Below are 15,413 nucleotides of genomic sequence, written 5' to 3' on the forward strand. Positions count from 1 at the left end.
GTTATAAGCAAGGTTATAAGTGAGGTTATAAGGGTGGGGCCCTAATCCTATTGGACTGGTGTCCTTATCAGAAGAGGAAAAGACACCAGAGATCTCTCTCTCTCTCCACTCATGCACACGGAGAAAAGGCCACATGACGGCAATAGTGAGAAGGCAGCTATCTGCAAGCCACGGAAAGAGGCCTCACTAGAAACCAACCCTGATGACACCTTGATCTTGGATTTCCAGACTCCAGAACTACAAGAATATAAATTTCTGTGCCTAAGCCACCCAGTCAGAGGTATTTTATTATGGCACCCTGAGACTAATATTCAATACATAAGGTCAGAGGAATAAATTAATTGATTCTATGAAGAATAAAACAGCCAGGACTTCCCTGGTCGCTCAGGGGTAAAGAATCCACCTGCCAATGCAGGAGACATGGGTTAGATCCCTGGTCCAGGAAGATCCCACATGCTATGGAGCAACTAAGTCCTTGAGCTGCAACTACTAAACCTCATGTGCCTCAAGCCTGTGCTCTGCAATAACAGAAGCCACTGCAATGAGAAGCCCATGCACTGCAGTGAAGAGCAGCTCCTATTCACCACAACTAGAGAAAGCCCACGTGCAGCAATGAAGACCCAGTGCAGCAAAAAAAAAAAAAAAGCAGTAAACTGTCGAATTCTATAGGACAAAAAGCCTGGCTTCTCAAATTACCTGGGAAAAAAAAAAAAAAGGTGATTGATGGTTGTGGGTCAAGGGAGAGCAGACTTACAGGTGAGAAGAGAATTAAGAGTTCACAACCAAATGCAACGTGCACATCTTGATTCAAGCAAACCAACTGTAAAACACATTTTTAGATAATGGGGGAAATTTAACTATGACCAGGTCAGATGATATTGGATTGGCCCAAAAAAATCATTTGGATTTTTCTGTAACACCTTACAAAAAATTCAAATGATTTTTTTTGGCCAACCCAATATTAGGGGCTTACTGTTAATTTTGCTGGGCATCATAATGGCATTGTGATTTTATTTCTTCAAAGTCCTAATGTGTTAGAGATATTTCCTCAAGTATTCTCAGAATTTACAAGTGAAATGGTATAATGGCTAGAATTTTCTTTCAAACATTCTAGGAAAAAAAAAAGTAGGACAAAAAAAAAAGCAAAATGTTAATTACTGAAACTGGGTTCATTATACAATTCTCTCTACTTTTGTGTTTGACTGTAATTTTCCACTAGAAAGTGTAATTTTCTACTAACTTTTCCAACAAAAAGTATAAATCAGAGATTTCCCAGTGGTCCAGTGGTTAAGACTCTGAGCTTTCAATGTCCAGGGCATGGGTTTGATTCCTGGTTGGGGAACTAAGATCCCACATGCTGTGCAATGAAGACAAGAAAAAATTATTTTTTACTTTTAAAAAGTATAAATCAAAATAAAACTCTAGGCTCTGCTGCTAAGGGAAATTTCACCAAGTTAAGAAGAACATGAACATTCTCACTTCCCTACCTATTCAGTACATAAGAGATTTCTGCAGACTACAGACTTTGTTGCTATGCCTGGGCAAACTAACCTGCACCCTCTCAATCTGTCATTTTGACTGGATATCACAATGTATTGCCCTGTTAATATTTAAAGTGCTGCCTCTGTTTTCTGGAAGAAACACTTGGAAATTTTCTTCGTTAAACTAGAAGATCATCACACCTCCCATCTTCCTCCACATGCCTGAGAAAAAGAAAAGCTGTGAGTCAGCTGGATTTCTTATTTGGGCAGTGTTTGAGAGTTCTGACTCATTTCCCCCAACAAGCAGCCTGTTGGGGTTCTCTGATCACAATGACTGAGTCAAGGTGGGCGAATGGTGAGCCACACCAAGTGGAAGGAATCTTGGGATTTGAGGATTAGAAGATAATGGGAAAGATAATTCCCACTGGATGTGGGCCTGAGAAGATGCAACCTTTGCAGTCCAGAGATGTTTGAGCATAAAGTCAATCATTTGGACAAGCTCTGGGAGTTGGTGATGGACATGGAAGCCTGGAGTGCTGCAGTTGCAAAGAGTTGGACATGACTGAGTGACAGAACTGAACTGGACTGAATTGAAAGTCAATACAGAGGAACCAGGTCTGAGAACTGGAGAGAGAAAGAGAGACTCAGATTTGGTGACACTGTTTGAAATCCTGGATCAAACTGGACCTGAAGTCCTAAATTTTTTTGGTTACATGAACTAACAAATTCCCTCTTCCACTTTTGGCAGGTGGCAAGTTGGGCTCAACTCCATTTCTCCCATTTTCTTTGGTAATGGAGTTTTAGCAGGGTATGTGCCAGCCAGGTGGAAATTAGACTTCCCAGCCTCCCTTGCAGTGGATGTTGCCAATTGACTAATTCCTCAGCAATGGAATGTGACTGCAAGTGAAACTTGCGTAAGAGAAAATAGCTCGCCCTTCACTTATGCTCTTTCTCCTTCCAAGCTGGCTGCAGTATGGACATGGGCATGATGCAGCTCAAGTCACACGGGTAAGATCAACACCTGGGGCCTAGAGGATGGTGAAGCAGGAAAGTAAAAGAGATTGGGCTTTCTCACATCTGGACTGTTTGGCAAATGAGCAATAGCATCCATTTAAGCTGTTCTCTCTCAGGGTCTCTTTGTTACAGAATCTTTTTTTTTTGGATGCACCATTCAGCTTCTGGGATATTCTCTGACCAGGGATTGAACCTGGGCCACAGCTGTGAAAGCCTGGAATCCTAATCACTAGGCTGCTGGGGAATTCCTGTTACAGCAACTAAACCTGACCAACACAGGGCTGAAGATAGCTGCATAGTGTGTGTGTGTGTGTGTGTGTGTGTGTGTGTATGCAGGGGGTGAGGGGGCAGGGGTTGTTATGAGATCCTAGGGGCAGTCGATAGGAGTGCTGAGGTGTGAAACAGGAAGAAGGAAGGAAAATAGAGCAGAGACTGCAATGTGGGAAAAGTCCTGGTTAAAAAATGAGAATAAATAGACTTTGATTTTGGAGTGATGGAAATTCTTTGGAAATAGAGTTGGTGATTACACAATACCAATATATTCAATGGCCCTACACTGTTCACTTTAAAATAGTGAATTTTATGATTTTCATCTTGATAAATTAAAAAAAAAAAGGATGCCTGAAGTTCAAATTGCACTTTTAATTCACGTGACGTAACCCCCCTCCTTTGTCCTCCAAATCTCTTCAGCAGAATTCATTGGCTACATCTCTCCTGTGGGTGTGTTTGGGTCAGAAGCATGAAAACTGACCAAGGTCTGCAAAGACCTGGGTCAGAACCAGAGAGAGAGCTGACAGGACAGCTCTATAGACCAGAGATGTTCTATAAACAGAAAGAGTTCAACAGAAGCAGGAATTCAGAGCCAGAGGGAACTGAGAGAACATTAATCCACCTGGGGTTGTCAGAAATCCATGTGTGGGAGGACTTCGCTGGTGGTCCAGTGGTTAAAAATCTGCCATTCAACGCAAGGGACTCGGGTTCTATCCCTAATGGAGGAACTAAGATCCTATATGCCTCGGAGCAACTAATCCCATGGACCACAGTACAAAAGATGCCATGTGATGCAATGAAGATCCCACATGCTGCAACTAAGACCTGATGCAGCCAAAAATACGTAAGTAAACAAATATTTAAAAAAAAAATCATGATGGCACTTTCAACTTTGATGGGAGGAGGTTCAAGCAGTCTTTCGGGGTTGCTGTGGTGCACATTGTTATCTTAGACACAATTAACAACCAGCATCTTGTCCTCCCCTCTTGTGGCAAAGCTACCCTGATTTCACTCCGGGGGAGTCATCCTCTCACTGTCTCTTGTCTTGGCTACCCTCCTCATTAGGACAGATCTCATGACTCATGCTAAGCTAGCTGGCACGCTCCATTCTTTTGGGACACATGACCCAAGCTGAGCCCATCAGAATCAAGCAAATAAGTTTCAGGAATTTTTTTTTAAATCTATTTGGGAAAGAGGTGCTCCCTTTCTCTGCCTATGAGCTGGGATGATATGAATCATTTTGAGGATGGAGTTAATCCAGAAGAAGTGAAGCCAAAAGTTGGGAGTCCTCATTCGAACTCTGAATCAAGCCAGGCCTGCAGGCTGCTCTGGGTCCAGGCTTTGCAGTTGGGTGCACCTATTCAATCTTATTTCTCTGCTGAAACCAAACTGGTTTGGAGTTCTGCCTACAACTGAGATTAACCCAAACGTGTCTGTGTTTCACACTGAAAGGACCTCGCTTCAGACACTGTTTCCATGTTTTGGAAGTAATATAGGCTCACAACGCCAAATTTGAAACCCTAGGGGCCAGGTGCACATTGAAATTCAGAATTTTCCAGTGTTTAGAAGGTAAGATAACACATATATGAGGCTTCCTCAGTGGCTCAGGAGTACAGAATCCACCTATAATGCAGGAGATGCTAGAGCCCCCTGGATCGGGAAGATCCCCTGGATTAGGAAATGGCAACCCATTCTACTATTCTTGCCTGGAAAATCCCATGGACAGAGGAGCCTGGCAGGCTACAAAAGAATTGGATATGACTGAATGACTGAGTATGCACCATGGCATATATACCACCCAAACACCCAGTGGCGTCTGGGGCAGCACCCCATAATCAAATTCCTTAACATTTCTGCAGGGCAGCATCAGAATATTATTAAATGGAATGCATAAAGATTAAAAAAAAAGAAGTCTTTGTTAGCTCAAGTCAGAGTTTCTCAACAAATGCATTTTAGCCTTGAATTGTGAAAATGCCATTTCAAAGATTTGGGATTTCAGAACTACAAATGGTGGACCTATAAATAATAATAGCTTCAACTCCCATATTACTCATTCTGGGTCTGACTACTATGCATTTGTGTCATTCTCAGAATGATTCTATAAGGTAAATATAAATGTCGTTCCCATTTTACAAATGGGGAATCCGAGGCCAGGGTAGGTGAAGCAACTTGCCCAACATCACACAGCTAGGAGACGGCAGAAGGAGGATTTGAACCCAGGCTGCCTGGCTGCAAGGTCTATCTTTTGTTGATGTTATCTGCCTCTCCTGGGCATTGGTGTGACTTTGGGAACCCCTTCCATGGCCCTGGGCCCCTTTCCACTTTAGGAGCTGGAACCCAGCCCACCTTCTGCCCTGCAGTGACTCACCTCCACGAGAAAGAAGTCCTTGAAGTTTGTGTCAGTCAGTAGGACGGTCTTCTCCTCAGGGATGCCACCCAGGATGAGTACAGGTGTCTGGTCCACAGTGTACCACAGCGGCCTCGACGGGACATTCACAAAGTACCGGGGTATCAGATGGAAGAGCTGCGGGGCAGGGGCCAGAGGGCTGCTCGACAACCCCCTCTCTTCCCACGGTTCTGTCTCATTTAAGGTAAAACCTAAAGACCTTACCCTGACTCACAAGGCCATGTGCAATTTGCCTCCATCACCTCTCTGACCTCATCCTCCACCACTCTCCCCCTTGCTCACTTTCTCCTGGCCATGTGGGCTTTCTCACTGCTTCTCAGAGCCTTTATACCGACTGCTCCCTCTGCTCGAAATGCTCTTCTAGTAACCACGTAATTCCTGCCTCTCCTCCACCAAGACTGTACTCAAATGTCGATCTTCTCAATTACACCTTTCTTGAGCATCCATTTAAACACTGCCACCCCCTCCTGTGTGTGTGCTCAGTTGTGTCTGACTCTTTGTGACCCCATGAACTGTAGCCCACCAGGCTCCTCTGTCCATGGGATTTCCCAGGCAAGAATACCAGAGTGGGTTGCCATTTCTTTTTTTTTTTTTTGCCATTTCTTACTCCAGCGAATCTTCCTAACCCAGGAATCAAACCCATGTCTCCTGCGTCTTCTGCACTGGCAGATGGATTCTTGAGCCTTAAGCACCCGGGAAGCCCCCGCCACCCCCTCTTACAGAGATCTAATTCCCCTCACTCTGAATTCTCTCCAGTGCACTGACCACATTTTAACCTGCTGTGGAATTGACTTGATCTCATGTGTGCTGGTCTGGTGTCTGTCTCTCCCACTAGACTGTCAGCTCAAAGAGAGGGCACGGATTTGGGTCTGTGGGTTCGCTGCTATGTTCCAACAATCTGTGCTCAGGAAGTGCCTACTGAATGAATGAATGCACTATGATTAAGAATATGGGTGCAGGAGTCAGGAAGACACAGTTTCAAGTCTGTGGGCAAATGGCTCCATCGTTTTGGGGCGTCAGTTTGCTCCTCTTTAAAATGGGTATGCTAGAGGACCTTCTCGCACAGGTCACTGTCAAGACTTAAAGTGTACTTAGCAGATTACGGCACCAGGGGCCCTTCCCATCACCAGGGCCCCCTCACCTCATTTCCCACAGTGAATTGGAGTTCGTGGTCTCGCTGTCTCTCCAGGAAGCCGTTAATGTTCACACGAAACCTGGAGGTGGGTGTGGGGCAAGCACCGGTGTGGGCTCTGGCTGCTGCCAGAGCTCACAGCCACTTCCCTGCCCCTTTCCTGCCCTGAGGACCCCTCTTCTCTTCTGTCGGAATCTGGAAATTAGGAAGCCCCTCCCAGAGTCTCCGCGCCTCACCCAGCCGGGGATTGGGAAAGGGCACCTTTTATTGGGAATGAAGGGCCCCAGGCCATTGCTGCTAACGTCCACGCGCATGACCACGCTGCCGTTCTTGATGGGCATGGGCGTGTACCAGCTCATGAGACACACCTCCTCTGCGTCACATCTCTCTGCTGGCAGGCGGTGGGTACTGAAGCTGCTGGGGCCTTCCAGTAGCCTCCCCCCACGCCGGCCACAAACCACTGGGATCCCCCCGCAACTCCATTCTCAGCCATGGATCCCCCTGGGGCCTCTGTGTGGCCCCATCTGGGCCCCGGAACCTGCTGAGGCATCCTTGGCTACCACCCTCCCAGGTCAAAGATCCCTGTGAGGCCCGCAACCACCCCCACACCCCCACCAGGTCATAGGCCCCTTGAGACCAGGAACCCGGTTGAGCTTCCCTGGCCACGCCCCACACGGCCATGCCCCACACGGCCACGCCCCCACCCACCAGGCAGGCTGTGACCCTCCAGGCCCACCTGGGCTGCGGAAGGGAGCTGCCTCCATCTGGATCTGCAGCTGCTCTATCTTCCAGCGATGGAAGTTGACTGGGGACTGGAAGGTGACCAGCACCACCGGCTTCAGCCCTGTCAGATGGCCCTTGCGGACCAAGGCCTCGGAGGACTGAGGGCGAGATGGCCCCACAGGGGTGTCCTTAAGAGAGCCTGTGGGTCCCCCTACCTTGACCCCACCTTTACTAGCCTGCCTTCTTCCTAGGCTGGGTCAGGAGAACAGAATCTCCACCGTGGGAAGGTCAGAGAACATGGTCTAGGTTTGGGGCACGGGAGGGGGACGGAACCAGTCTAGGAAAGGGGGCGGAGGTGCTTCTGGCTGGGAGGGAGTCAGGAGGTCTTCCCGGAGGAGGTGAGTCCAGAGCAAGGTCCTCAGACAGAAATTAGACATAGGGAATGCATAGGGCAAGAAAGCATAGGACAAACAAAAATATAAAGGTGGGAGCACCTGGCACCCACAACTACTAGCAGCCTCTTCCCTCACTTCAGGGATTCCATTCTCACTCCTGGGGCTTCTGGTTTAGGAACTGGGATCTGGGGTATGATGGGGCAGTTAGCCCCTGGAGAAGGCATGGCAACCTGCTCCAGTATTCTTGCCTGGAGAATCCCACGGACAGAGGAGCCTGGAGGGGCTACAGTCCATAGGGTCACAAAGAGTCAATCATGACTGAGGTGACTTAGCAAGCAGGCAGGCAGGGGCAGTTATACAGAAAGGAACTAGGGACGAGGGTGACTGGGTGGCCAGGGACAACCTCCCAGAAGTGCCAGGATCCTGGCTGGGCTAAGAAGGGAGGGCAGGGCTTAGAGCAGCAGTCCCCAACCTTTTTTGGCACCAGGGACCAGTTTAATGGGGACAATTTTTCCACTGAGCAGGACTGGGGGGTGAGGGGAAGGTTTCAGTATGATTCAAGTGCATTACATTTATTGTGCACTTTATTTCTATTATTATTACATCAGCTCCACCTCGGAACATCAGGCATTAGATCCCAGAGTTTGGGGACCCCTGACTTACAGTGGAGATGGAAGGAGGAAGACATGTATTCTAGGGTATGTGCTGTGCTGTGCTTAGTCATTCAGTTGTGTCCAACTCTGCTACCCCATGAACTGTAGCCTGCCAGTGTCCTCTGTCCATAGGGATTCTCCAGACAAGAATACTGGAGTGGGTTGCCATGCCCTCCTCCAGGGGATCTTCCCAACCCAGGAATGGAACCCAGGTCTCCCACACTGCAGAAGGATTCTTTACCATCTGAGCCACCAGGGAAGCCCATGCATACTGGAGTGGATAGCCTATCCCTCCTCCAGAGGATCTTCCCGACCCAGGAATCAAACTTGGGTCTTCTGCATTGCAGGCGGATTCTTTATCAGCTGAGCTACCAGGGAAAGCCCATTCTTGGGTATAGAACAGCATTAATATTTCATTTTTTTTTTGGCTGGATCATGTGGTATGCAGATCCCTGATAAGTGATCAAACCCATGCTCCTGGCACTGGGAGTATGGAGTCTTAACCACTGGACCACCAGGGAAGTCTCTAGAAGAGCATTAGCAAAGGCTTGGAGGCATCCCCAAGAGACAGCTGTGCTCAAGTCGCTGTGGGCAGGGGTGTGGGGGGAGCTATGAGACACGGGTGGGAGATTTAATGAGTCTGATTCCTTTGGCACAGGCCTTCATCCTGAGGAATGCCTCGGCCAGGGCCCTTTCAATCCTGCCCCCTACACCTGTCCCAGCCCTGCCTCTGGCTTCCAATCACAGGGGAGCAGGTGCTGGTGGGTTGGGGAGCTCTTCCCTATCAGGGCTATAGTGGCCACAACTACCCTGATGCTGTCCACCCTTAACTCTTGCCTGGACCAAGCATCAGCCTCCTCCCTGTCTCCTTGCTCCTGCTCTGCCCCCCATTCAGCCTGTTAACACTTGAATCCCATCACATCCCTCCTCTGTTCAAAACCTCATGGCTTCATCTCACTAGAGAGAAAGCCAGGTCTCACTCTCCCCTCCCACTGTCCCCCTTGCTGAGCCTGCTCCAGCCACACACGGGCCTCTGGGCGGTTCCTCATATACTCCGGCCTCGGTCCTATTTCAGGACAGCTGCACCTGCTGTTCCCTCGGCTCCAGTGTTTTCCCCAGTTCTCTCCCTTTTCATCATTCAGGCCTCTTCTCAAGCTCTTCAGAGACCTTCCCCAAACACTCCAGCTAACACCTTCACCTCATTTTATTTTCATCTTTGCACTGATTACACCAATAAGTTGTTTTCTGTATTTACTTGTCGATTGTCTGCTTCCCTGGTGGGCTGAATCCAGAAGAAACATCAGGCCACACTGTTTATCACTGTACTGCCTCCCCAACCCATTGTGGAAAAAAAAAAAAAAGAGGGTCTGACTCAGAGTATGTGTTGCATGAACAGATAAAGGAATGACTATCAGGCTTTCACAGATAAGGAGAGAAAGTTGATGGAGTCAACTCTCGGCCCAGGTCACTCTCTAGAAACTTGTTGCTAGCATTCACTTTCTATGAACCAGCCACTGTGCTCAGTGCTTCATACATATTTAATCATTTTATGAAGTGGGTATGATCATTATTGTAGCCTTGTTAAGGATGAGGAGACTTTGGTACAGAGAAGTTAAGTGACTTGCCTGAGATCACTCAGCTGTTATGAGCAGGACTGGGGTTGGAAGCCAGGCAGCCTGGCTCCAGAGCTCAAAGGATTCACTATCATGCTATACTTCCTCCAGATAAATATGAGTCCATGGTAGAATCAAACCCAGGTCTGTAGCCTTCAGAACTTCAATTCTCAACCACAACATTCTGCTTATTTCAGTCAAAACAATCTTAAAGAACAAACTTGGAGGACTCAAACTTCCCAATTTGAAAATTAATACAAAGCTACAGTGATCAAAACAGTGTCGTACTGGCATATGAACAGACATATAGAACAATGGAATAGAATTATATCCAGAAATATACCCTTATACTTATAATCAATTGATTTTTGACAAGGATGTGAAGACAATTCAATGAGGAAAGAATAATCTTTTCAGTCCTGGCATAACTGGATGTTCCCAGGCAAAAATTAGACCCCTACCTCACACCATATACAAAAACTAACTCAAAATGAATCAAAGGCCCACATAAGAGCTAAAACAAACAAACAAACTCTTAGAAGAAAACATGGGAGTAAATTTTCATGATTTGTGGTTAGGTAAAGCCTTAGACAACACCAAAAGCACCAGCAACAAATGAAAAAAAATGATAATTGGGCTTTATCAAAAATTAAAACTATGGTGCCATTGTATGATATGTGAATTATATCTCAATAAATGTAAAGCTTTAGTGCTTTAAAGGACATCATTAAGAAAGTGAAAAGACATGGAATGTGAAAAATATTTACAAATTATACATCTGAGAAGGAACTACTTTCCAGTATATAAAAAGAAATTTTATAATGTGACAATAAAAAGACAAATAACCCAGTTTTTAAATGGGCAAAGGATCTGAACAGACATTTCTCCAAAGAAGATAGATAAATGGCTAATGGGCATATGAAAAGATGTTCAACATCATTAGTTACGAGGCAAATGCAAATCAAAACCACACTGAGATGCCATTTCACACATACTAGAGGGCAAGAATCAAAGAAATGGACAATATAGAAAATTGACAACAAATGACAATATAGAAAAACTGGACCCCTCATACACTGTTTATGAGAATGAAAAAAGACATGGATTTGCTTTGGAAAACAGCCCAGCAGGTCCTCAAAAGTGAAACAGAGTTATCATGTGACCCAGAAATTCCTTTTCTAGGTATATACTGAAGAGAACTGAAAACAGATGCTTACACAAACATGTATACACATGTTCATAGCAGCATCATTCATAATAACCACCCCCAAAGTGGAAATAACTCAAATCGCCAGCACTTAATGAATAGCTAAGCAAAATGTAGCACATCTGTACAACTGAATATTGTCCTTGTTCAGTTGCCCAATCATGTCTGACTCTTTGTGACTCCATGGACTGCAGCATGCCAGGCCTTCCTGTCCCTCACCATCTCCCAAAGTTTGGCCAAGTTCAAGTCCATTGCATCGGTGACTCATCCATAAAAAGGAAATACTGATCCATGTTATAACATGGATGGGTCTTGAAAACATGTTAAGTGGAAGAAGTCAGATACAAAAGGCCACATATTACTTGATTCCATTCTTTATATGAAATGTCCAGAATAAGCAATTTCACAGAAGTAGAGAACAGTGGTCTCCAGGGGCTCGGGAGGGTGGGGGTACAGGGTTTCCTTTTGAGGTGATGAAAATGTGCTGGAACAAGATAGTGGTGATGGTTGCACAACTTTGTGAATATATGAAAAACTATTGAACTGTTTTTTGTTTGTATTTTCGGCTGTGCTGGGCAGCTTGTAGAATTTTAGTTCCCCAACCAGGGATCAAACCTACACTCCCTGCACACCAAGCCGGGAGTCCTAGCCACTGGACTGCCAGGGAACTCTTGAATTGTATATTTTAAAATGGTGAATTTTAGGACATGTGAATTCTATCTCAATTTTAAAAAATATTTTCTTCACTTTATGAGAAAAATATCTATGTTTCTTTTTCTTTTGACCCCAATATCTGGCATGTGGGATCCTAGTTCCCTGACCAGGAGCCTAACCTGTGCCTCCTGCAGTGGAACCTTTCAGTCTTAATCACAGGACCACCAGGGAAGTCTTTATATATCTCCGTTGTTTTTTTTTTTTTTTTTATGGAAATCAAAAGCTAACAAGCACCAACTATGTGCCTGGTGAGATACCAGGAATCTTCTTGAATCTTTAAGGTCCCTAGGGTTCAATGGTGCCATGCCTATTTAAATGTTAGAAAGGGGGAAAACTGAGGCCCCAACAGAATAAGCGTCCCCCACCCCTGCACCCACTCACCACATCTCCTGTGCAGGAGTAGTTGATCTTCAGGTAGTAAGGAAAGCCCAGGTATGTCTGCAAGGAGATGGTGAGCAAACGTCCAGAGCCCAGAAGGGTGCAGCTCCAGGACCTCTCCCATTCGGCTGCCCCCAGTCTCCTCACCTCGTCCCGGTCGATGGGTGCATCCACTAGCAGGTCGAACACTTTGTCCACTGTGTACAGCTCTTGATCGACGAAATGATCGATCGCGTCGTTCTTGCCTACTGACTCTAAGTTGTTCAAGACAACCTGCCAGGTGCACTCCTGGGTTTCCTGTATCGCCCACAACCTCCACGGTGCCAACAGCACCACCAGCAGTGCCCACAGCGCCCGCTGGACTCGGAGCCTCGGCCACGGAGCAGGGCCAGCAGGGAACATCTCGGGCAAGTGGGTAACGTGGCTTCAACCTGGAGAAGGCGGAGGTCACCAGCCGGCTAGACTGTTCTTGGTAGGCGCCGTCTTAGATCCCGCCTTATTCCTGCGCCCCGCCCAGTCCCTGCTCCTGGCCCCACCTGTGCTCAAACGTCTGGCCCCACCCCTATTCTTGCTCCTCGCTCCACTCCTACTTTTGCTCCTGGCTCCGGTCCTGTTCTTGCTCCAGGTTCCTCTCCTGCTCTCGCTCCTGGCTTCTCGCCTGTTCTTGCTCCACGTCCCTCTCCTACTCTCGCTCCTGGCTTCTCGCCTGTTCTTGCTCCACGTCCCTCTCCTGCTCTCGCTCCTGGCTTCTCGCCTGCTCTTGCTCCCGGCTCCGCCTGTGCTCTTGCTCCTGGCTCCACCTCTGCTCCAGACCTCGGGCCGGCAATTACTGCTCTTCCGGACCCCACCTCTGCTGCTACTCCAGGGCTCTCCCCTACTGTTGCTCCTGGCCATGCCCCTACCCCTGGTTTCGCCCCGCCTACCAGCCTCACCCCTTAACCTTGCCCTATCCTTCTTTGCTCTGCCTCTGCTCTGCCTCCGACTCCTACTCTTCAGTCGGTCTCTATTTCTGTTTCTCGGTTTAGCTATGCCCCACCTATTGCCCCCAGTTCCTCTCCTCGCATACCTGAGCCTGGCTCCGCCCCCACTTCTTGCCCCGCCCCCCCACATTTCTCCGCACCGCCCCTTTCTCCGTGCTCGGGCCCTGCCCAGGTACCAGATCCTGCCTCTAGACCCGTCCCTCTCCCGAACCTGCGCCTTCCCCACGCCCCACCTCTTCCCCTGTCCTCGCTTCGATTTCTCGCCTGTAGCTTGCCCCTCGCTCAGCTTCTGCGCCTTGTCCCTCCCCTTATCGACCCGCCCTCCCCCCTCATCCTGGGGGAGGTGGTCTTCCCAAGCCCGTTCCTTGCCCCGCCCCCTCCTATGACCCCGCCCCTTCTCGGTGGAGACCGTTTCTTTGCCTCGGGAACTCTCCTCGCCGCTGGCCTTCCGCTCGCTCCGCGCCCTCTCTGCGCCCTGCACCTCCTCGTTCCTTGCCGGCGCTGCCTTGTCTGTCAGCGCTTTCTCGGTCCTCACTTTCCCCCTGAACCGCGGTACCTTGTCTCCTCCCCTCGTCTTCTCACCACCTCTTTCCATGCCCGGGACAGCCCAGCTCTAAGCTCCGCCTCTTCTAGCCCCGCCCCTCTGCATGGCCCGGCTCCTTCTCTCGGCCTCTCCAGGCTCCTCGCCCCGCCCTCTCTCCGCCCCGCCCCTCCTGTGCCCAGTCCCTGGACTCTCCTCCTTTTCCTCAGCCTTTCCCCGCCTCTCCTCCCCCGCCCCTCTCCGCCCCTTCTTAACCCCGCCCCCACCCCCCGCATCCCTCCCAGGGAGGCCCCAGACCTCCCTCTTCTCCCTGCCCGGTGGTACCAGTCACTAAGTTAAAACCGGTCAACCGTCACTCTGCCGCTCCAGTCCCGCCCCTCTTGCCCGGTCTCAAAATGGCCGCCTACACTTCCGCAACCGACTTCTGCCTTTCGCGAGGCACGCCTGCTTCACCCGCCTGTCTCCGTGGCAACGCGCTTCCCGACTAGCGCCGACGGCTTAAGGGACAGAGGGAGGGAGAAACTCAACACTCGCGCGGGCCCTGGACTGCAGAGGGAACTGCGGACGAAGTTTGTGTTAGAAAGGCCTTCAGGAGTTCCTATTGGTGGTTCTGGCCTGCTTATCCTTCTACCCAATCAGACTTTACTATCACAATTCTAGTGAGAAAAAAAAAAAAAATTAGGGCCGTGTGGGAAATTAATCTGACTGCGGCTTAACACCCTCATCTGCAGAACAAAGACAAAGGCAGTGATCTCATAGCGTTGTCTTGAGAAGTCAGTAAGATAACACGTGAAGAGTACCTGGCACAAATAAATATTCAATAAGTTAACAGTTTTCATTGGTACTCTGACGCCCAACAGTTAAGGACTCAGACCGTCTTTATTTTATTTTGCCGCTGGGATCATAGTTACCCCACCAGTGACTGAACCCGGGTCCCCTGCAGTGGAAGCCTGGAGTCCTTGCCACTGAACCGCCAGGGAATTCCCCAGACCATGACTTTTTGATGGACTGCAAAGCTGACTTTAAACTCCAGTGGTTTTCAAACTTCAGAGTGCATTAGACTCAATCAGAAGGACTTGTTAAAACAGGTTGTTAGGCTCCACCCCCAGGGGTTTAGATTCCCTTAAGTCTTTAGATGGGGCTGGTGATTATATTCCAGGTGATGCTGATACTAATGGTCTGGGGACAACACCCTGGGAACCTTCCATACCTCCCCAGAACCCCAGGGAAACATCCAAACTAAATTGTTTTCCAGAGCTCTGCATAAACTGATGCCTGTTGTCCCTCCTATCCACTCATCTGTTGCTCTCTCTGTGGTCCAAAGCAGAGTCTTGAATATCCTTGACCCAGTATGCTGGCTCTCCTCCAGACTGTGCACACACTATAAACCCCTTCTGGAATACTACTCCCTACTTTGTCACCACCTGACCGCTTTCCTGCCTTCATGTCTTGTCTGTGATACAGAAGCAGCCCTCACCCCTCCCCTCACCACGCTAGGCTATGGCTGCCCAGGAGTGGGTCTCTGTTTCCCACTGCATGGCAGGCTCTGTGAGGGCAGGGCCTGGGGCTTTGTCTATCACTGTTGTTTCCAATTATGTGCAACACAGTGCAGAATAAGTGTTCCCTGTAAATAAAGAGCTGATGAAAGTCTGTGCCCCCCAATCCCCTAGCCCATCCCCACAGACCAGGAAGGGTGACTTCATCTGAGGAAAGAAACCCAGCAGCTGTGTACCTGAGCCCTTGTAGACTCACAGAAGCAGAGAGACTGGGGTGTCCTCATGGTATTCCCGACTCTGGAATATAACCGCACCAGGAGAAAGTCCCTCTGGAATATAACCGCACCAGGAGAAAGTCCCCCTGTTACTTACATGCCCAAGGTACACCCTACAGCCTCATTTATGCTAG

The 15,413-nt window shown here is 48.5% G+C and overlaps 1 protein-coding gene across 20 annotated transcripts in view; it reads right to left on the bottom strand.

Annotated features, from left to right (window-relative positions):
- CATSPERG (cation channel sperm associated auxiliary subunit gamma) overlaps nucleotides 1-15,162 on the bottom strand; it is a 31,768-nt gene extending 16,606 nt beyond the window's left edge. For 4 of the 20 annotated variants that reach the window (XR_006263435.1, XM_043436841.1, XM_043436838.1 and 1 more), the window contains exons 1-5: nucleotides 11,991-13,187; nucleotides 7,041-7,185; nucleotides 6,566-6,695; nucleotides 6,314-6,386; nucleotides 5,134-5,289 (exon numbers count right to left, since the gene is read on the bottom strand). Coding sequence is in view for 19 of the 20 variants with exons in the window: in XM_043436841.1 (XP_043292776.1) it covers nucleotides 5,134-5,289; nucleotides 6,314-6,386; nucleotides 6,566-6,695; nucleotides 7,041-7,185; nucleotides 11,991-12,389 (903 nt within the window). In the remaining variant the exon portion in view is untranslated. The other 16 variants (XM_043436835.1, XM_043436833.1, XM_043436826.1 and 13 more) reach the window with 14 other exon arrangements.
- Between the last annotated feature and the right edge of the window lie 251 nt (nucleotides 15,163-15,413).

This window comes from Cervus canadensis, chromosome 18, assembly GCF_019320065.1.
Source record: "Cervus canadensis isolate Bull #8, Minnesota chromosome 18, ASM1932006v1, whole genome shotgun sequence".
NCBI lineage: Eukaryota > Metazoa > Chordata > Mammalia > Artiodactyla > Cervidae > Cervus > Cervus canadensis.